A 22769-nucleotide genomic window follows, 5' to 3' on the forward strand; every position below is an offset into this window, starting at 1 on the left:
TGGCTTGTAATAAAGAATAAACAATCATCTTATTTCATTAGTGCTGCGTTAGAGAATGAAATACAGCAACTGTAATAAAAATATATAAATAAAACTTGACAATTAATAGATATCTAAAAGTTCATGTCGCACCTTTCACCTTGTGATCGCACACCGGTTGAGGAACACTGGTATATACAACTAGTTGACCTTTTAACAACAGCTGTTGGTGGATGTTCGTGGATCACTCCCAACAATGCCTGACGGGAAGACCGTTTTCTAGACGTGTCTCTTAGTTACAGTAAATACTCTATTACGAAATTTTCGGTCATTTGTAATGTTTCTATAGGAGGGGACCAAAAAATGATCAAAAATAACAACTTCCATTTGGATGTAAAATTACAAAATTTGCTGAGGTCATAGAAAACATCCAATAGAATACAAAATAAGCTTTTCCCGAGTTATATCGGACATAGAACGTTTAAAAACGATTTTTTAAATAGTTGTCCGAGTTAACTTGGACGAAGGACATAAAAGGGTACAGGTAAAAAATAAAACTGTTTTTTTTTAATAACATCTCTATTTGCTAAAATGTAAATAACATCAGTATAGTGAGTCCTATTAACATAGTCCAATGTAGGCAATGATGATATAATAAAGAATTTAATAAGGACATGGAGACAAAAGAATTGTACTACTTATTTATGTAGGGACCCACCAGTGGCCAAGTGGTCTTTGTTCCCCGAACAGAGTTCAGTCGTGGGTTCGAACTGGCCACGTGGAGTTTACTGGGTTTTCTCCACGTCTGTAATGCCCGACTAGGGGCCAATTTCTCTTAAAAAGACCTCCCGGAAGGCATCCCCTAGGCAGAAGTGTTCGCCAAAGTGTTGCGTTGCCATAACTTAAAACAAACAAACAAACTTATTTATGCTATTTCTATAACATGCTATACATAGTGGTGATGATAATACATCATAAGGTGAATTTGATGGATCTTCAATTGCACCATCGGCTAGTTATTTTAAAAAGCAAATAACTTATTAACGTTTTTAAACATTACTAAAAGGTCATTTTACTTGATATTGTTGCAACTTTTGAATTATTATTTATGTTGGCAGTAGTTTTCCTTTTTCTTGGAGACTGCAGTAATTTAGGAACTTTTAAATGGCAAATATGATGGGCAATTGGGAAAACTCGAACGATAAGCATCTCGTGTTAGTTGCCATTTTCCACGGGGAATCTCAACTGTTTTACCCTCAATTATATGAACTTAATTCTTAATAAGAAATCTTTAATCAAAATGCAAATCACATACAATTTTCTTGTGAGTTGTCAATCTTTTCAAGGAATTAATAGTTTTCACTTATCCAACTGGTTCAGAGGTAGTGTAAAAAATTCCAGTTGGAATGTCAGTGGAACCAAATGCCATTGTTAAACTTTTAGGCTATGTATTTGTCATTTATCCTTTATGCAGCATAGCCTACATGGCTCTTGTGCCAAGTAATACAAACAAACCATCTAAAAACTGTTTGTAGTAACTATTCATAATTATGGATTTTTAAAAGTTTTAGAGGAATACAAAGATTAGCACTCTACATCAGCTTTTCAATTACTATTTTCATTAATAAACAATTTCCCAGTCCTCATACACTTGCATGTCATGAACATCTGCACATAAGTTCTGTGTATATGTATTTGTTTCTTTATTCTTTGATTTGTTTTGGTTGTCATGTAAAGTAATAAGTTGTTCTATGAAAAATAACTCACTCATATTTTAAAGAGAGAAATTTAATGAGAGTGGTTAGGTCTAAGATGAATCAGAAATAAATTCTGCATTTTATGAAATACTTAAAATATTTACAAGATCCTCCACAAAAAAAAAACTTACAGCACAGCACATTCTCATGGCCAAAATCTGAATTATAAATTATACATGTCATTTTTAAATATTTAATTCAAAGTAAAAAAAATTAACATACTTTGAAAATAAATTAAATCCTATGACAATAAATTCTTTAAGTAGAAAAATGATCATTTCTCTTTGGCACTATCAATGATAACATTCCAATCATCGATAATTTTTATTTCGTTTCGCGTGTGCCAGCGCAGACCGTCTCCATCTGGTTTGTGTCGGGATGGAAATAACACATGTCGTAAATCCCTAAAAAATAAAATGTTATTTTACAACAAAATTATTTCTGTGAAAGCATTTTTATTTTAATTTTATTTACCTCCCATTTGTCAGTCCTAAAAATATAATCCAGTTTTTCCTTGGTCCAAAATTGTAAGGATTTTTATATGTCTGAAAAATTATGTGTGTATGAAAACTAATAGAAATTATTTCATATATATACACTTTATTATCTTAAAATTAAAATTTATACTTTTGTGTTCACAATCAACATCAAAGAATGATGATTAGTAAAACTTATATCTGTAGGGCCTATTGATATTCTTATATTTCATTAGGAAAAATTGAGTAATGCAAATATATGAAGGTAAAAGTATTTATGAAACTTTATCTATTCTGAAGCTAATAAAACATTCAAATAGATTGCTGAAAAAGTTTACTGACTTATTGATAATCAATTAATATTAAAAATTTCAGTGTATATATTTATGAAGAGCAAAGACATGTACAAAACATTTGTAAAAGTATTATCTCTGTTGCAGTCAATAATACAGAAAGATTTTCACTTACTTTTTATTAGCTGGTTCAATTGTTTTATTTTTGTGGTTTTTCCAGAATGTAATAAGGTTTTACTGTATATGCAAAATGCTTCAGAAATGTGTGTAAAAATGGAGGACTTGTAGTAACTTTTTTATTTGAAGTGTTCTTTTTCAGTCATTAAATTGTGATTAAAAATTTTCCTGTTTAGTAAAATGACATCTTATGAAAATACAGTCGACCCCCCTATAATTACGGTCCCTATAATTACGATTCCTATAAAACTACGAAAAAATATACGTATTTTGGAAATGTTGAGTCGGATTAGTGTAGAATCGATTAATTTTATGGAAGAAAACCTTTCAATCAGCCGTAGTCCGTAAACTTGACACGTTTACAGGCTGTGATTGGAACGACTTGTAAGAAATCGGATTCCTAATAAATTGGAACGTATCTATATCTTATAGGGGGTCGACTGTATATTTTGATTATAATTGCATGTTAGTTAAATTAATATTGCAGATAAACGAAAGTTATCACATGCTATCAAAAGGTCCATCGGACATCAACATGTAGTTTCTGCTGGAAATGATAAACTAAAATGATATTATAAGATTTTAATGGCTTCTATTCAAAATGAACAATACTACTATTTTTTGATTTGAAGAGTTTTTGACTGAATATTAGAGAGGTTGAGGCCAAAGTTTTAAATGCAAAAACGTGTACGTCGGACGTTCAGTGCCACTTTCCTTTAAGTCTAGAAGTTTGACAATGGTGTTTGGAACATCAAGCATGATTTCACTGATTATCCAAACACCATTGTCAAACTTCTAGGCTTACAGGAAAGTGGCGCTGAACATCTGACGTACACGTTTTCACGTTTAAAACTTTGGCCTCAACCTCACTATCAAACTTTCTACAACAATTAGCGAGGCAAATTTAAAAAGTTCCTGGAAAATCTAAATACAAAGAGAGCAAATTTAATTTAGTGTTTAAATAAAATATGTCGAAAAATAAATATAAAACATATGTTCCAAAATGTGTTCCCACCCTTCTAAGTTCTTCCAGTACAAATCCCTGCTCTTTGATTCTAGCCACTGCACTATAAAATGTTTCACTTGATCTAGTGACTGCTGACAAAAGTCTTTTTTTATTCCCAAATTTAAAAGACATTAAAAAAAGTCTGAGGCCAGATGCAAATACCTGATAAAACAAGTCACAACAATTTTATTAGAAATATAGCATTCTGTTTATGAATAATAACCACTTTCCAGGAACTTCTGAACACTCCATATGTACGAGGCGTGTTCGAAAGTAAGTACCGTTTTGGAAAAACTCACATAAAAAATCTTTTTTCAAAACAAAATTTATTGTTACATGAAAGAGCATGTTGGAAACTATTTTTCTACATAGTTACCACCATTGTTCAGACATTTGTCATATCGGGAAACCAACTTGTCTATACCCTCTTCAAAGAAAGATGCCGCCAGTGAAGACAGCCACTGCTGAACATTGATTTGTGACAATCATCATGCAAAACAGTTTTTGAAATTTGTGGAAACTCATCACAAAGCAATCTTATTGTGAACCGTCTGTTTTCAAGAATTTTCTCAACAGAAGGCTGGCCAGTCCGTCCTTCGTCATGAACATTGGTGCATCCAGCATTGAATTGTTTAATCCACTTTCTCACAATTCCATCACTCATTACATTTTCACCATAAATCTCTACAAGTTGACGATGAATTTCAACTGGCTTAACATTCTTTGCGTTCAAAAACCCTATTACAGAACGCACTTCACAGTCGGCGGGATCGGCAATCATCTTAAACATTTTGAACGCTCACTAACACATGGAAAAACATCACAATCTGGCTCTAATGGCGTTGCTGGACTGACAATCAACCAGAGACACGTGTGCACAGATGCTGAACTGCAATACTACCACTGCGGTGGCGGTAAAACGAAACAGTACTTACTTTCCGGACGCCTCGTAATACGTGTGTAAATTTCAAGCTGACAGAGCTAGTTGCTAATTTGCTATTGGGAAGGTAATAGTTATCTGTGTTCATTCTTTAGCATAAAAATGGGTGACAAAATTTAGAGCAACATATTAATATTAAATTTTGCATGAAAATTGGCAAATGTGCTACTGAAACATTATAGTATGACCCAGAAACAAAACATTAAAGCATGCAATGGATATTTCCAAGTTTACCATGTCATACTCAAGACCATGCTGGTGTGTTTTTTTGATTACAAGGAAATGGTCCACCAAGAATTTATTGAACAGGGACAAATAGTCAACTAACAATGCTATTTAGAAGTACTACAGAGATTGAGATTTTGTTTGAAGAAAAAGATCCAAACTGTGGCCTGACAAATGGATCATTCATCTTCACAATGGGCCAGGTCATAGTACACTCACTGTGAAACATTTTTTCCCCAAAAAAGTGATTACCCAATTAGATCATCCTGTCTATTTACCTGACTTAGCTCTCTNCGGGATAAATTAATATATTTTTTCGTACATAATTGGTTATCCAAAAAATAAGTTATCCGAACAACCCCAGTCCCCAATTGATTCGGATAAACGACACTCTACTGTAAATAATATTTTCTAACATATCCCTAAACTTTTTAACAAATTGTGTAACATACTTATTAGGGAAGCTTATGAAATGTAGCTTCAATTGAACAGTTTGATTTAGAGTAATATGCTCCAATGAAAACTTTTATGAGAACTACATCTTTTTAGATTACTTATTCATAATTAGAGTCTGGTCTATTTATCTCTGTATTTTTTCAAATGGAATGTAAACGAAATCCAATTCTTAATTAAAGCCAAATTATTGGACTAGGATTAGGCTAAGTTATTAACTAGGTAGACTGTAATAAACAGTATCTATTATGATAATGTGGCTGCTTTTATAAATTATTTTCAATCTGTGTAAGCATAACAATCTCTTCTTTTGCTACCAAATTTAGTTTGATGTAAGTTTCAAATAATAATTTAGGTGAATGAATAACAATTGGATGTTTTAATTAGATTAAATTGAAATTATATACAGGATGTAGACAAAAGCACTGCACTAGACAATATTTTGCTTCTGCTAGAGTATTATAGAGGTTCCACTTATAATAGTATATAAGGGCCATATTTGTTGTGTGTATATGTGTAGACAGTGGTGATATTCAGCGGGTTCACACAAGTTTGGCTGAATCCATTGTTAACATTTTCAAAGTTTTCCAAACCTTGTTAAACACACGTAACATTTCTCATTGGTTTTGTTTCTTTTAAAAAATATATAAAAAATATACGTATTATACTCTGTAACACTACTAAACTAGAGCCTTATACCCCATTCGCCTTGGTGCGACCTCCCTCGATCATTTCAACCTCAACTGAAACGAGGTTCAGTCGCGATCGACTCAAGAGAGTTCTTGAAACTAGATCCACTGACAGAGATCCCACAATCCCATGCATGCGAGAAAATACAAGATGGCTGCAGAAAACGTGTTGGGCTATTGACAGCAAAATAAAAAAGATATTGTATTTTGAGAAATGATGGCATCTGTCTATTATTAGATATATCACAAGAAAAAGTATTGTATTTATTTCTAACCAAAACTTCCATTTTGTTTGTCGGTGTTCATGACTTACTGCATAGTTATGTCAGTTTTATCATTGCGTGTAATATATATCTTTTATATGGGTATCTTAAGGTCAGTTTTTGTGCTAATGTTGCTAATGCACCATTTGAGTGAAAAAAAATTGTTAAGGAAAAATTTTCTGTTAGTGAACCCTTTGTTAAATTTTTCGAATATCACCACTGGGTGTAGGTGCCAGAAAGAAAAATCATGAATTATTCCTTAATTTTAAACAATTTATATCACTAATAAAAATATATGACAGAAATAAAGGTATAATAATTGTTGAAAAAATATAACTTATTTATTCACGCATTCCACATAGAAGAGAAATTATTAAAAGTTATTCTATTTCTTGAATATTATTGATTTTTAAGACTATGACAAAATACAAACAGAAATTATTTGAAATTCAATGGAGATAAGCTAAGTTCTGATTAAACTTTTATATTCAAAGTTGTAGATTACAAAATTGGAAGACAATGTTGTCTACTAATTCTGACTTAACTTAAAATCAGTCATTTTGGATTGACATGAGTCATAAGTGATACAGCAGACATCCCATCTGAATTCAATTTCTTGTCAAACTCAAAGTATCATATCTGTTTCTCTTTCAGTAACTGATGAATTTGAATGAAATTTCATTGATCCCAACTCAAGTGTTTACTCTATTTCTCTAATAAACATTATTAAAATGGGTGAAGGGATCTAATAGGGCCAATAGCATAGCATGATCACTGTAATTTCAAGTGTTTACCTTTGCTTGCAAAGATAAACACTTGAAATTAAGGTGGTCCTAAACAATCCTAAACATTTGTATGGTAGACACTGTCTTGCTTAAAATGCATGCATCTTTCTGAATTATCATCATTTAATTGTGGAATGAGAATTTTTCCACTTATCTAGATACACAACAATCCTTTTTAAATTAGAGAGTCATCCCTAATTGAAAAGGACAAAAATGAGTGTTTTTGCTCTTAGCAAAAATACTATCACAAGCATGTTCAACAGTTGTTTTTGAAATTTTTTAGCCCTAAATCCTACAGTTATGGGTTTTCACTAACAACGGAACTGCAACCCTTTGCAATTTTAAAACCAGTTGAAACACAGATCATTCAAAAATGCTCTTCAAGGCAATCACAATGGTAAAAGAATATTTTTTCATATATACATATTGTAAAGAGACAGAGACTTCCAAATTTTTCCTCAAATTTTAGATTTATTTTACTAAATGCTGTTATATAAAGTCGCAACAATCAACCCTATGAAATGGACAGAAAATAAACTATCCTGTTGAGTCCAACTTGAAGCCAAAAACCACTTACTTAACATTATCAACTTTTTGAAAAATTCAGATATGTAAGCATGTAATTCTGCTGTTGTTGAAAAATATAGTAAAGCCTGGACTCCACATTACTGGAATTCACAACATAATCGTAAAACTGAACGAAACTTTCGGTTTTAGAACATTCAGTTGGACAGAAACAAGACTGAAAGTAGAGTTAAAAATGATTTAACTTTTCCATTTTCGTTCTGCACTTCTGTCGTACTGCAACCAATAAAAACGCAAGGATTTGTGACACATAGTTACATGCATTAGTTACGTGTGTTTGATTGTCATAATAGTAGAAAGTGTAGCAAAAACAATGAGGAAATAAATAGATTTGGAATTATTCATCGAAGAAGTTAGAAAATACAGATGTCTGTACGACAAAAAATGTAAATAATTCAAAGATTATTAACAATTTCATTGTTAACAAGTAAAATGGCAAAACCATATTTGGGACAAGACTATGTCTTGGAGACTCACTACTAAGCGGAATCACTTTGATGCTCAAGGCAGGTCTTCAAACTTCGCCGGCCACAGCCACGAGGTCATCCACAATGCATTTTTGATGAAATTAAGCTATCCAATTTCGAAATTTCTCTCCATTGTGTGTCAGCCTGGGTTGAATTTTTGTCGACGCGTAACGAAAATTTCCCATATTTGAAAAAAACAATCGTGGCTATTGTATCATCCGAAATTATTTTTTTATTTTGCACAAACAATAAACAGTTTAACCCGATTATAACGTCATCCAATGTAATGACAACCCTAATAACATCAAATTTTTATCGGTCCCACGATTTTACTATACTAGATAATGTTAAAAAACCTACTTGTAATGACACCCTGTTTTAATGTCATATTTGAAGCACTCCCAAATTTACAAAATTAGATTACAAATTTTATTTAACATAGAAGAAACTACGTGTTCAGTCCTAAGATCAGAGTTCACTTCTTAGAATGACTGTGGGTGGTACTCTCCCCACCTGACTTCGGTGGGGTGAGGTGCCTGTTTGTATTGGGTTGTTCAGAAAGTAAGTTCGTTTTTTTTCCATGGAAAAAAACACAATATTTTTATAATAAATAAATATTTTGCTGAATTATATATCAACCATTTTGGTCAAATACCTGTTGTCATCGTTTCTGGTAGTACCATGATTTCACATTCATAAAATTTTTGATCGTTGCTTACAAAAAACTGATCCAAGTGACTTTTGACATTGTCATTTCAAGTAAATGTCTTAGTTAAAAAAATTTGTATAGACTGGAACAAGTAATAATCTGAGTGTGCTCCATCTGGTAAATATGGTCTGTATGATAGTACATCCCATCTAAGTTATAACAGTTTCTGACCAGTTACCTAACTTGTGTGAAAATTGACATCATCATGGTAAAACACTACACCAGTTTTGTTTATCAATTCTGGCTGCCTTTTCTGTTTGATGATATTACTCAAGTTGTTTACTCCATGGCAGTACACTTTCGAATCAATTGTCAAATTGTCTGGTAAAAGCTCAAAAAAAAAATTTCCTTAATTAATCCCACCAAAGAGAGCATCTCTCTTTAAGAACATGTGGAACCCATATATCAAGCTTTGAAACAAAACCAATTTGTTTCTAGTAATCATAAATGGTTCAATTTGATAAATTTAATCTCTTAGAAATTTCACGTGTTGTTATTCAGCAGTTTGCTTCAATCAGTACCTTTATTTTGTTTCCATTGGCTTCATCTGGCCGTCCAGAACGCTGTGCATCTTCAATATTGAAATTGCCAGAACGAAATTTTGTAAACCAGTTTTGGCACTGTCTTTCTGTCAATACATCTCCATACATGTCACACAATTTTTTCTCACTTGAACAGCATTCTTACCTTTTCGGTAATAAAAGAGCAAAATATGCCGAAAATGCTGCTTCTGATCTTCCATATTTGATGACACACAAAAAATAAACAATTGCACGAAATCAAACAAAATTTTTTACAAATAAGCCTTAAAATGCTAGCTGTCAAAATATATAATGATAATATGGTTTAGAATGAAAATGGCAGGAAAAATACGACTAATCCGTCTAGCGGTAAAAAAAACGAACTTACTTTCCAAACAACCTAATAGAAGAAGGTTGCCATTTTGTATTTTATTTTGACTCTGTTCTCGGTCCCCTGACTACCTACAAGTCTGGATTTTTTTATGCGCATATGATTTGGGCACCTAATACTCTGTGCCAAATATCAACTCTTGATATGTACTCCTTCATACCTCTAAGCTGATAACATAAACCGACAGTATGATTTTATAAACAAGACATAGTTTTGTCAATAATATGCAGAGAAAGAATGCAAAATCCGTAGCATCGTCCATGTTTGACTCTTTACAACAATTTCAGAAGTGATCAACAGATGGCGCATTTCCACATAAAGTTCATTTCAGTGCTAGTGGAGTCAAGTTAAAACAAAAACTCTATGTTTCAGTTCTGTTTCTGAGTTTCTGTTTTCAGGTAATGTGGAGTCCAGGCTTAAGAGTCCTATTTTGAAAATGTAATATTACTCTTTACTGTATGCATATCTGGGAAAATTTCTTCTGCCTTGAAGAATTTCAAATTACCTGGATTTCACTGGATTTAAAATTACAAAGGGTTGCAGTTTCCTTCAAAGATGAAATGTTGTCCAGGAATTCTTGTCCTCCTCAATTTGATACATTTCTGTGTATACATCACTAAGCCCGATGCATTATTAATAAACCAAACAATTACTGTAATTACAAATATATAAGTTACACCATGCTGGGTAAAGTGATTGCTGGCTGAGTGCCATGTAAGTGAGTATATAGGCCAAGGGCATAGGAGTCATCCCCAGTCAGCACTGTGAGTAACCATGGATGGTTGGTTATATCAATAATTAAATGTGTGGAAGTGAAATTCCTATACAATATTTCTGTACAACATGAGACAAACTTGACATGTTTTGCTGTAAATCAGTGATTCTCAACCACAAGATTTTTGAAGTGTGCTGCCACTGCCCATACCCATACATAAGCAACACCAGACAAGTAGTTCAATTGGTTCTACCTTCCTAGGATGCATTTGGAAATTGTAACTGGTGTTACCAGTAACTGCTGGTAGTTACCAAGGCATTTAGAAAATGTGACCTAAATAACTAACTGCATTTAAAAATTACTGTTATGATGTCACAGGTTGTCCTGCAATACTTACTGAAATGCTGCCAAATTTTTAAATTATTAAAAGTGTACCGTGACAAAATAAAGATTGAAAATCACTGCTGTAAATTAACATAACTGACCCTAATAACTTTTCTGATTACAACTTTGAAAAAATATAGAATTTTAAAGCCCTTTTTGAATCGCCCAGTATCTCAACCTAAAATGTTATTTTCACTTTAAAAATTTAGGTTGAAGAAACTGTAATAAATATAATCAACCTGATTAATTATTTCAAATACCTAATAAATAGCAAGATTCCATTATCAGACTATTAATTAAATTATAAATAATTTAGCCTTAATAGCCCCACTAAAGGAAATGGCTGTGTGTTTGGTATTTGATAAAACTACATCACCATCTTCTGATTTAATGATTTCAAATAGTTTTCAGTTTCAATGAAAGTTACAGGTTAGTTATTAAAAATATTATGCAAATTTTCATTTCAGCATACAAAAATTGCAAATTCAAATGTTTAGTTAACTTATTTATATAAATATATATTTGAATTTACTATCAGCATGCATCATCTATAGTTTGATTTATTCTTGCACATTTTATTTTATAAAATAATAAATATATTTGTCATATCTAAAATAAATTACCTTTCCTTCTTTTGCTAATCTTTCTCTTTCCTTTTTATTGATATGGGCTTCAACACTAGTCTCTCCACGAGTTATTAGCCGAGCATGCCACATTGTGAGTGCTCCAATTGCCAGAAACACACCAAGGCACAATAAAGCTGCATAAACAAGACAGGCATGATATAGGTAATCAACGAAAGAACGATTATTGACTGTCGTAGAGGTAATAGACGTTGAATACTTTTCTTTGATAAAAGTTTCTAAATCAGATTTTTCCTGTATATCAGAAAAAATAAAATTTTTTTGAAACAATTTCAAAAATAATTCATAAATTTTTATTTTTACTCAACTGATTTTGACTTGACATAAGTGGAAAGTTGATGGGTTTTGTTCTCAGGAATAACAATGGTGGTATTTAATGGCTAAAAGAAACAATAACTTATATTATATTATGTGCTTAACACTATGTGTTTTATTATTTATTATGAACTTACTTGAGTTCTCACTTCAACAAAAAAATGCACATATGCAATAGGAATACCAAACAATAAGACAAAAGAAACACTCAACCAGATATAAACACAATACATGAAAAAATATCTATGGTTATAATATCCAATGCAATTGTTCAACCATGCTGTAAATAGTTAAGGAAAAATAAATAAATTTTGTTAATGAATGCTAACTTTATCATCATCTATAAAAATTAATTTCTTAGAATAAGCAATTGTCTTTCTTTTAATAATGACATATGCATATTTAGAGTTCTCTCTCTACTAATTTCATATAAAAATCTATAAGCAATGACAAATAAAACAAATTAATATAAATAAAATATTTTACAAAGGATATTTTTTGCAATTATTTCAGTATTATATGATGTTTAATGAAATACTGATTCAAGGATTTTCAATTAAAGTCCAAAGTAATTACATTGGTCAAGAGGTAAATCTATATTAGATTTTGGGTGAACAATTTTGAGATATTTCATTACTTCAAAAAAGATAAAAGAAATTCAAGCAGCTTTTCCAGTTGCCAAATATTTTATTACATGAAATAAATATTTTTGGTTAGTTTTAGGCCCTCTTCAGCTTATTGAAGAGGGCCTAACATTACAGAATTAAACAAAAGTTTTAATGTAATGTTGCAGTAAAAGTAATTAACCAGTGATTATGCATAATTACTTTTACAGTATAATCATAATCACTAATCACCAGGTGAGTTTAAAAGTAATATATTCAATGATTTTTATATAATTTCCAAAATGTAGATTACAACTTTCCCACCTTTTGTTATTTGTTTAAATCCATAAGTGACTTTATTAAAATTTTAATAAAATAAATCAAAAACACATTTTTTGTTTTAGTAATATTAAAAAGATTATCTGAATATAAAAAAACTTAAAAAATTTGTTTCAGTGTACATTAGAATTATTTGTACAAAATACAGCTTTGAACCTCATGCAAAATATCACATAAAAAGAAAGTAAAGCCACACTCAGTGTCTTTTTTAACTGTTAATGCTGCATTCACAAGGAGACAGTGAGATGTTATCTTCTTTGATTTGAATAAAACTTGGTGATCATGTAGTCCTAAACACAAATAGTTCTTTGTCAAAATAATTGGACCCACTTCTGAAGCATTTCCAAAAAAACAGGCCTCTGAAACTTGAGTGTTTAGCTTATAAATCTGGAAATTCTATATATCACAAGAATGGCAATAGCCAAGTGAATAAGGTTATAGATACTGAACCCACATGATATGGGTTAGATCCTTTGCAAATTTCATTTACTTTATTATTTTACTGCATTATTATTACTATTCTAATTCCTCACTTGAGTGTCAGATATGGTGGTATTGTTTTATTTGAAATGTAACAAACTAAGATTATCAGCACAAAACCTTTCTCACTAATTTCTAGCCGTATTAACAGGAGTACAAAGGTTTAGTGAGAAAGGTTTTGTGCTGATAATCTTAGAAATAGTTCTAGCTACATATGCATAGTAGTGTAACAAACATAAGTGCATGAGGAAATTGTGCATAACATTAACAATTAAAAGAATGCAACTATGCTATTCTATTTTCATATCAGGGTCTTGTCCTTTTCGTCCAAGAGCAGTAATGTCTGTAGTTTATTCACTTTTGTTAACAGAGTATGTAATCACAAGCTAAAATATCTGAAAATAATTAAAAATAGTGATAAGTGACATGAGGAATAAGAATAGTAATAATAAGGCTAATGATATACTAAAATAATAAAATAACTGTTCAGTTTTTTCTTTGTTTTTTTAAAAAAATATGTAAGTTGCCTAGAATCATGCCCATATCTAGTAGTTCCGTGATCAACAACTTTATCCACTCTACTACTGCCATTCTTATGATATGTAAAACTTCCAGACTTATAAGTTGAACACTCAGTTTTCAGAGGCTTGTTTTTTGAAAACGCTTGAGAAGTGGATCGTATTATTTGGGCAAAGAACCATTTGTGTTTAGAGCTATGTTCTCGCCAAGTTTCATTTGAATCAGAGAGGATGTCTGGCTGTCTCCTTGTCAGTGTGTTTTTTAATTTCTTTTTATTTGTACAAAAATATCAAAAAATTTCTTGCAAAAAAATATAAAACTGATTACTCAAACATGGCAAGATATCATGACATTTCAATTAGATAATTTTTCATCATTTATCATTTTTCTTTCATTTTGTATTTGGTTGAATTACACTTTCCTCTACATAAGCACCTTTCAGTATCCAACCTGAAATTGATGGTTTTTTTTCTTGTATACTCCTTAAGAGACAGTGTGATATTTGGTACATTTTCTACAGTAAATTGTTTGTCACACAGAAAAAACTAATTTCTGGTATACATTTGTGAGATGCCCCTTCTTTGTTCCCAAGTGAAAGTACTCATCAATTTCAGTAGCAAATATTATTGCCAACATATTCTGCAGATAACCTCTTGTCCTGTCAACATCTATTATTCTGGTAGATCTTGTAAAAATAAAGGACACTTGAAATGCATTATACATCAAATTTACCACCCTAGACTGGCAATTATGCATAAATTATCCAATAAATTTGATTAATTCATAATACTTATATATGAAGTATAAAATAATGATTTTGGTACATATGATCAATTTAAATAATGTAAAAATGATAAATTTTTTAATAAATTGTAATATAAAGAATTTACGTCAAAAATAAAATTTTTGTTTTAATTATCATGCCTTTCACACAAAACAACATATCTATAATAATTTCAAGATTTAGAATTTAACATAATTAACGTAAGACTCAGAATAACGTAATTAAAATACAAAGTAAACTTAAAGTATAACTGAAAGGATTCGACAGTGATGATCCATTTTAAGAATGCAACGATTGCAAACACTACAATGATGAGTACGAGGTGGTTTGGGCGAAATACAACGTTTACATATTGATACAGCTTCTGGCACCAAAGCTCCCTGTAATAATGTAAGTTGAAAGACTTTGTAAAACAAACATCTCTGTAACATGAAAGAAAAACTTACCTCAGGAGGATAGCCTGGTAAAGTGATAAATGCCATATAATAATGGAAGATGACATTAACAAGAAGCCAATTTCCCACTATCAATAATAGAATAGTAAATGGGATACTAGTTTGCCACCAGAATGATAAACCAATTGTATATGCAATGATAATCATAGATAAAGTTAAAATGATTACTCCCACAACAAATATCTAGAAATATTTAATAATAAATGGAATTATAAAGATGATATAAAATTTTAATTAAAAGTAATGGTTATCAATACATACTGGTCCCATTGCCTTTGTAAAATGGTCAACAAACCAAAACATCGGCTCCATACACGTATCTCCAACATAAAATTTATCAGCAAATTCATTATAACATAAAGTTACGAAAGTTAATTTTATCAAATAACCATAGAATTTCAATCTTTCCCATAAGCGTTTGATACATGAATGCATAGTCCAATGTATTTGAACCATTTCTTTAGGATATCTCTTCATAAATACATCAAAAAATAAAATAAAATGTACAGTGTATTATTTATAGAAATGATTATGGTAGCACCAGAATAAATTAAATAATGAAGGAAGATACAAAATGTCTGAAAGAAACAAAATGAAATAATTTACTTTAAAATAAATTCATTTTTAAAGTAGAGAGGGTCCTCAACATATACATGCCAATATACTTTAATGATTAATGATTAATTAGAGAAGTTGAACTCAATGTATATTGAATATATTCACACTTATATTATTGTACAATGTACAGTACCATGCATATATTTTCTACAAGTTTAGTACTATTTTTAATCATTTAATTGTTTATTTTTGTTTTATTAGAAAATACTCTATTCAATTATTAGTTTTGTATACAATAAAATAAGTTTTTCCTTACTACAAAATCCAATAAATGTAATTAAAAATTCTATAAAATAAGAAACACTTCAAATAAGCCATAACATGTAATAAACAAAAAAAAAATCTTAAAAGTGCATTTTAATAATCTGTCCTTTTTTCCACACAGCAGGAACAAAGTCATAGTGAAAAGTCAACCTTTATTTTAATGCTCTTCTCTGCCTCAATGCAAAAAAATTTAAAGAAATCTCTCTGAAAGTGGCACAATATTATTAGTACGAAACTCAAATAAAAATATTCTAATGATATTTTTTACTCATGCAACCTCCAGAAAGATATTTTTGAAGTTTTACATATTTTGAGGCTATTCTCTGCCTTGATAAAGTTCAAGTCATGAGTATATATGCAATATTTTATCTTATTTGTTATATATAGTCTTTAAATTTATTTATTTACATTTTTGTGTGTATTTATTCCTGTATGTCTGTATATGTTTATTTGTACAAGTATCCCTCATATAATATGGTAGTTATGTTCTGAAAAAGTGTTGTGTTATGCAAATCTGTGCTATACAAAACAAAAGACTAATGCAAAAAATAAGTTACATTCCAGAAGTTAGCAAAAATATGCTGTTCTTTTTCATTATTAAAATACATATTTTTACTAAAACAATTGATAATTTATTTCTAACCAATAATTAACTAACAATCACAACTAAAAGTACTGTATTACACATTAATATTAATATATTAATTTTAATTAAACGAGGGTATTTTCTCTTTACAAAATATCCTTGACATCTCAGCTTTTTTGTTGAATCAGAAGTATCAGCAACATTTTAATATTTTTTATTTTTAACACAAAAAATTTTTAAGGATGAGGAAATAAAAATGTTATTAATTAATCAAAAATTTGTTCTAGCAGGCTGTTTGTTCAGTTGAGTACCAATTGACTTTTTTTCCAGAATTTGTGTTTGAATACTGAATTGTTTGAGAACTAAGATTCTGCCATAATTCATTCATCATTTTATGAATGATTGCTTATCTACAGTTAAAAAAAGTTTAACAACACTAACCTAAAAATGTTTACTAAATACAAAGGTTAAAGTTTATTTAATCTATAAAAAAGAACTAAGTGATGGTCTTAATAGCTAAAGTCTGATAGCAACAACAACAACACCTAGTTGATAGGACAAGGAAGAAAACAATTGCACTAACTTTCCTATCAGTTTTCATTAAAGTAAATCTGATGAAAAACACAAAATAATTTAAAAATTTCAATATTCTAAAATCTGTGGGCAAATTTGAGACAACACATGTGCTTACTTGAATTAAGAAAAAAATATAGAACAACAAGGTTTACACTTGAAAATTGAGAAATTTTGTATGGAGGATTTCCAAAAGCATGTTAGAGCAAAACCTAAAATCGTGTTATATGAAGAATATCCCCAATTTTAAAACTGTATTGTATGAGGGATACCTGTATATGTTATTTTAGTCTTCAAATTTTATTTCTTTTACTTTGTATATTTATTCCTTTATAATTTCCTTTCTTTGGTACATTTTATTTGAATTAAACATGTTTTTTGAAGTTCCTTTTCCAAATATACATTGAAATGGACATTCTCCAACTTAAATAAACATGTTCTATTTGAGAATGTTCCATTTTTGTTTTTGTATTGAAATGGACATTCTCTTCTATGTTGTTGTCGCCTGAAGTCCTATAAAGGAGGGGCCAAAAATAAATCTAGTTCTGCTGGATAGGAAAGCTGTTGATTTGTGTTTTAAAATAAAGGTTAACTCCATTGTATGACTTTATTTCGTTCTTGAGAAGTAAAAGGACATATTATAAAGATATAATGAGCAAAACACAATTTTTGAAGGACTATGTTTCATCACATTTGAAGTTTTTAAGTATTTCCTATTTGTATTCCTATATGTTTTCATATAAACATCAGCTTTTTATATTTAACATTGAATAAAATTAGTAATGATTAAATGGACTAAAAGTAACTTCCTTAAATTATATTTGTAAGTAATAAACCGTATAACAGCTTATTACTTACAATTATAATTTAAAGAAATTGAACTTTTTAAGTTAGTTCGTCTGGAATGTATTTTCCAATAAAGCATTGGTTCAATGGGAAATTAATGCCTGACATACCTCACTTCATTTAAGTCATTGTTGTTTTAAACATAGCTACAAAATATATTGAGGACCCTTGTGTATAATACATATATAATTAATTTTTTTAAACTTATATTTCCTAATGAGTGATAGTTACCAATAAATATTATTTTGAAACAAAGAGGGATGGTTTTTAAGTATTTCCTATTTTTTTTTAAATAATAATAATTATTTATTAAAAATTATTAATTAAAAATGTTTATATATACACTAAAATAGTGTGCTTAGATTAAATAATGATCTGAAATTTATACTATAACCACTTACAATTGAAACTTTGTGGATAATTATTGCATTTAGAAATATGTTTTATTCAATAACATTTCTTTTTTACAATATGCACTTTGGCCAAATAACTAGCTTGGTCCTCTTCAGTTGTAAATTAGTTATTTGGCCAAAATAAATATTGTAAAAAAAAGTGTTATGAATAAAACTTATTTCTAAATGCAATAATTATCCACAAGGTTTGAATTGTAAGTGGTTATAGTATATATTTCAGATCATCCTGTAATCTCAACCACACTATTTTAGTGTTAGTTAGATGGAACACTATTTTAGTGTTTAATAAATACAATCTTTATTGTAAAAAAAAATAAATTTGAATATCTTTCATGCATTTAAACACAGTACTTACAATTTTCACACTCTAATTATTTTACATTATTATAAAAAACATTAAGAAAACAGAAAAAAATTGACTTACATTAAATTTCTTTCATTTAGAAACATTTTAAAGTCATTCTTTTAATACTTTGATTTCTTGTAATTTATTGTTGTTTAACTTTTATCCATGACTTAAGTGTCAATCATTAATAAAATTTCTCTTCAGTTAATATTCCTAAAATAAAAAACAAATTATTAGCTACTATAAAAATCATTTGAGATCAATAAGACACAAATTCACTCTAATGATGTTAAATTTTATTGTTAGAAAATTTATCACCATAAGAGTGAATAGCATGTACTGTACCACAAATAGTAGACTAATATCATAATTTTCAACTTAAAACCATTCAGATATGAAATTAAAACACAGCAGCAACCTAACTTGTATAATAATGCATAACTTATCAAATTCCATAGTTGAATTTTCTCTTTTTGATTTAGCATGATAAAAACATTTGTAATTCATTTACATATAATTCCAGGTGGGTAATTAATCATCTTTTATTACTTAAAAAAATTTTTTTAAATCATTAGTTATTGCAATAAAATTTTAATTGTTGCCTTGAAAATATTACATCTTTGTAAAAGTTTTTGGGTTTAATCATAATTAACTTCCACTTTCAAACCTAATTGGTTCCTAGAAAACTGTTAATATGCAAGTTATGCTACTTGAAAGTCTGATTTCCCAAAGATTAAGTATCAAACTAAGATTTCATTCCTGAAAATACAATTTAAATTATGAGATAACTAAGGAAATACATGGCACTTATACAGCATTTCATAAATCATGATAGAAAACTTTTTATCAGTCATAATAAAGCTGTACTGTAAAGATCTAGCATACTTTATATTTTAGGATCAACTGAAAGCTTATTTTCAAACAAATACAAGTACATTTCAGAAAATAAATTAGACATTAAGTGTGAAATTCTAAAGTATTTATAAAAAGTTCTGTAGGAAATTTTTAAAAAGATTCTGAAGTGTGTTAATAGAGTTTTGATTTTTACAAGTTTGAAAGTAAAGCATATTGTACTGTATCAACTGCTTTCTTTTCCTCTAAGCTAAGTCTCACTTCAAACTAATTAAACCAAAACAGCTATAAAAAATTCCGTATTGTACAGTAACATTTCTTACAGTTTTATGAAAACATTTTCAAGCTATTTTTATTGTTAATATTATCAGGTACATTAAAAGATGATTAAACTAGAATAATCTTTTTTTAGATACTTATTCATTCACATCAGTAAAACATAAGCTTTGTATTTGTTTATCAAGTAACTTTTGAGGGATATAAATACAACTTTTATTTAAGTAGCTTCATTATTATTTTGTAATATTAAATTTCTATTACAAAATATAGTTTTAAGAGAATTAACACTCAATGCAAAAGATATAGTTAAGTAGCATTAAATAATTTAATTACAATCTTACATATTATTCCAAATAAAGTGAAATGCTAAATTAAATTTAATGGCATATACTTTGCATTGAAATCAATATTTTATTAACTTATTTTAAGAAGAAAATTTGTGAAAAAGAATGTTTAAATTGTTAATGAATCTAATATAGAAAAAGGACACAAAAATAAAGATAAGGAACAATGTGAAGCAATATTTTAATTGTCTACTAAACTGTAAAATATAGAAGCCAACTTGGATACAAATATTCCTCAATAAACAAACTACAACTAAGATATTTGAATTTTAAAGAAGTTGACGACGTACCTAATTAAACTGAACTGTGTTAATAATAATATATACACTTTACAATTAAACCACAAGTTTATTAAATTTTAAATTATCAATTCTTAATATATTCAAAAATGAATAGGCCTATAAAAAGTATTAAAATATCATAATTTAATTAATATCTTTATCCATTTCATTAAAGACAAATTAATAAAATTAACTTTAACTTTTAACACTATATAACTTATGCAAAGGTTACTTCAAAATGTATTAAACAGATACTAAAAAATCATGATTTTGGAATCATTTGAAATTATTCCTCTCAGTGAGTAACAAAAATAAAACTTTTAAAAATAAATTTCATATAGGTAAGTCAAAACTGAAAATTATATTACATTAATATAGAGTTATAATAATCTAAAAATACAATTGTTCATTAATTTGAAACTTGAAACTCCAGATAACTTACTGTACTACGTTACACGATAAAAATTGCTTTTATCGCAGCCACATTTCTATAAAAGAACTGATAAGGTAAAGCAGCTTTAACTCTAAAGTCATAAGATGTTTCTAATGCCTGATAAAACATTTTGTAACACTTTCATCTTATTGGCTCATCATAATAAACTGAATTTTCATTACCGAACCTTTAAATAAGGATTGCAGAAATAAAACAAATATTTAATGATTCCCTTTAATATTTGAGTGGATATGTTAATTTCAATTATTGTGCACACAAAACATTAATTAAATGATGATTTTTCTTTGTAAAGCTTAATGAGTATGGGTTTGTGGTTTTCAATTATATAACTCCATAACTTCAATATTTATTACTTTTAGAATAATTTTAAATTGTGTATGATTAAAAATATCATATAATTGCTATATTTATTTTAATAACTACGAATATTTTTAATAACTACGAATATTTAATTTAAAATATTTGCACAACTATATACTTTTAAATTGAATAATTTTATATTCAACAATTGCGGTAATTACTTATTGACATCATCATTATTATTGTTCTCTCCTTGACACTAAATGAATATTTATGAAAAGCTGCAATTACCGAATAATATCTATCATATCTTCGTGCAATCTTAAATATACATTTACATATGAACATAAATAACACTTTATTAATTAAAAAAAAGTATATATATTTATCCAAATATTATTCATTACATTTCCTCCATGAATGAATGAGTCAAGAAAGGTTGCAGGTGGAACTTGGCAAACTGAAACTGATTATTATAATACATGTGCACATGCGTATTTAAAATTGATACAAACGTTGCCAACCAAGAAAAATTTTTAAATATTTAATATTTTCAAACTTTCAGATTTTTATTTTATTTTTATAGGTATAGTTTTAGTTAATAAAATAATAATAAAGAGATAAACCTTCAATATACTAAATTAAAGTAACTTTTTTTTTTATTTTCTTTCCGCTTTCAGGGAACTAAAAGGGCTTTTAAACAATCCCGTAATGAATTCGGGTATTTTCTGGTCTGGCGGGGAGAGATAAAACTTGACAAATTCGACTACTCAGTACTATGAGAAATCCTTGAAAATTCGATCCAGTTGTATTACGGCGGTACTTTAGCCGTTTAACTATCCGAAGTCAGATCACAGGCGTCGAGATGGGGAAAGATGGGGACTTTTCCCCGGGTCCAGAAAAAACTTAGGGATTCTAGTTCCTATCCGTATAAATTAATGCTACTTTTACGAAAATTACGAATTACGAAAAATAAAATCTTTAAAACTACTTTCTATTGATAAAGAAGCATTCTTCATATTTCAGCTATTTAAAAAGTATAGCAAAAGGGAACCGGCTCTACCCCGGGCCCCATAAAAAACTCTCCACGGCCCTGCACTTATTTTGGAGATCCGATGAGAATAAATTATTTTCTCATCCAGTTAACAAATTCAAACTTTACTTCTCGAAAATGAAAGATTACAATATTTCATTTCCGAGAAATGTAGATAATTTTTATTCCACTCATTTTCATGAGATAAAATATATCTTTGTCTAACGGAAATTCCTTGTTGACCGGACGTTAACGACAAGCTTAGAAATTTAAAGAAAGAATAATTAAGAAAGTTATACACGATAATATTAGAAATTTAATAGTAATTTCAGATTTTCACATTGCACATTATAAGTTATACCAGCGGCCGAAATTACACCTATTATGAGTACGTCTGATCAATAATGGAATCGACTATAACGAATGAATAACTTAAGATACCACTGGTATCCGAATATTTTTATTTAAAATCTCTGTATAAAAAGTCGTACTAAAATTGATGATGAAAATCAAAATATGGGTATAACGAATTTATCTTGGAAAAACTTTCGATTACATAAAGAAACACACTACATCTTAATAGCCACTTTTATTAGTTAATTATGAAAATTTGTTTTAAAATTA

General features: G+C 29.1%; 1 protein-coding gene across 4 annotated transcripts; it reads right to left on the reverse strand.

The window, feature by feature from the left end:
• Positions 1-839: 839 nt before the first annotated feature.
• LOC111632895 (palmitoyltransferase ZDHHC16-like) lies at positions 840-21615 on the reverse strand. 4 transcript variants are annotated; one of them, XR_002757946.1, is made up of 11 exons: positions 21520-21615; positions 18681-18815; positions 15218-15534; positions 14948-15139; positions 14764-14881; positions 11912-12054; positions 11768-11839; positions 11439-11693; positions 2211-2281; positions 1959-2140; positions 840-1894 (listed from the first exon to the last, which is right to left on the reverse strand). XR_002757946.1 is itself a non-coding variant. In XM_023377418.1 (10 exons), exons 3-10 carry the CDS (start codon positions 15431-15433, stop codon positions 2011-2013), a joined length of 1197 nt encoding a protein of 398 aa, XP_023233186.1. In that variant the 5' UTR covers positions 15434-15534; positions 18681-18815; positions 21520-21615; the 3' UTR covers positions 840-2010. The 4 variants fall into 4 exon arrangements, 3 of the variants coding, with proteins under 3 accessions (XP_023233186.1, XP_023233188.1, XP_023233187.1); XM_023377418.1 differs by having other exon boundaries at positions 840-2140; XM_023377420.1 differs by lacking the exon at positions 21520-21615 and adding an exon at positions 21404-21422 and having other exon boundaries at positions 840-2140.
• Positions 21616-22769: the final 1154 nt, after the last annotated feature.

Source organism: Centruroides sculpturatus, unplaced genomic scaffold, assembly GCF_000671375.1.
Source record: "Centruroides sculpturatus isolate CEXI.00-Female unplaced genomic scaffold, Cexi_2.0 scaffold808, whole genome shotgun sequence".
Classification (NCBI taxonomy): Eukaryota; Metazoa; Arthropoda; class Arachnida; order Scorpiones; family Buthidae; genus Centruroides; species Centruroides sculpturatus.

What these genes read in the sequence shown, in the direction of transcription:
- LOC111632895 (XM_023377418.1), bottom strand. Translation starts at nt 15,433, where the DNA reads ATGAAGAGATATCCTAAAGAAATGGTTCAAATACATTGGACTATGCAT. An exon ending in TAAAATGGATCATCACTGTC is followed by an intron (nt 12,055 to 14,763) that starts GAATCCTTTCAG and finishes AACTATTTACAG; the next exon opens with CATGGTTGAACAATTGCATT. An exon ending in CTTATGTCAAGTCAAAATCA is followed by an intron (nt 11,694 to 11,767) that starts GTTGAGTAAAAA and finishes TCTGATATACAG; the next exon opens with GAAAAATCTGATTTAGAAAC.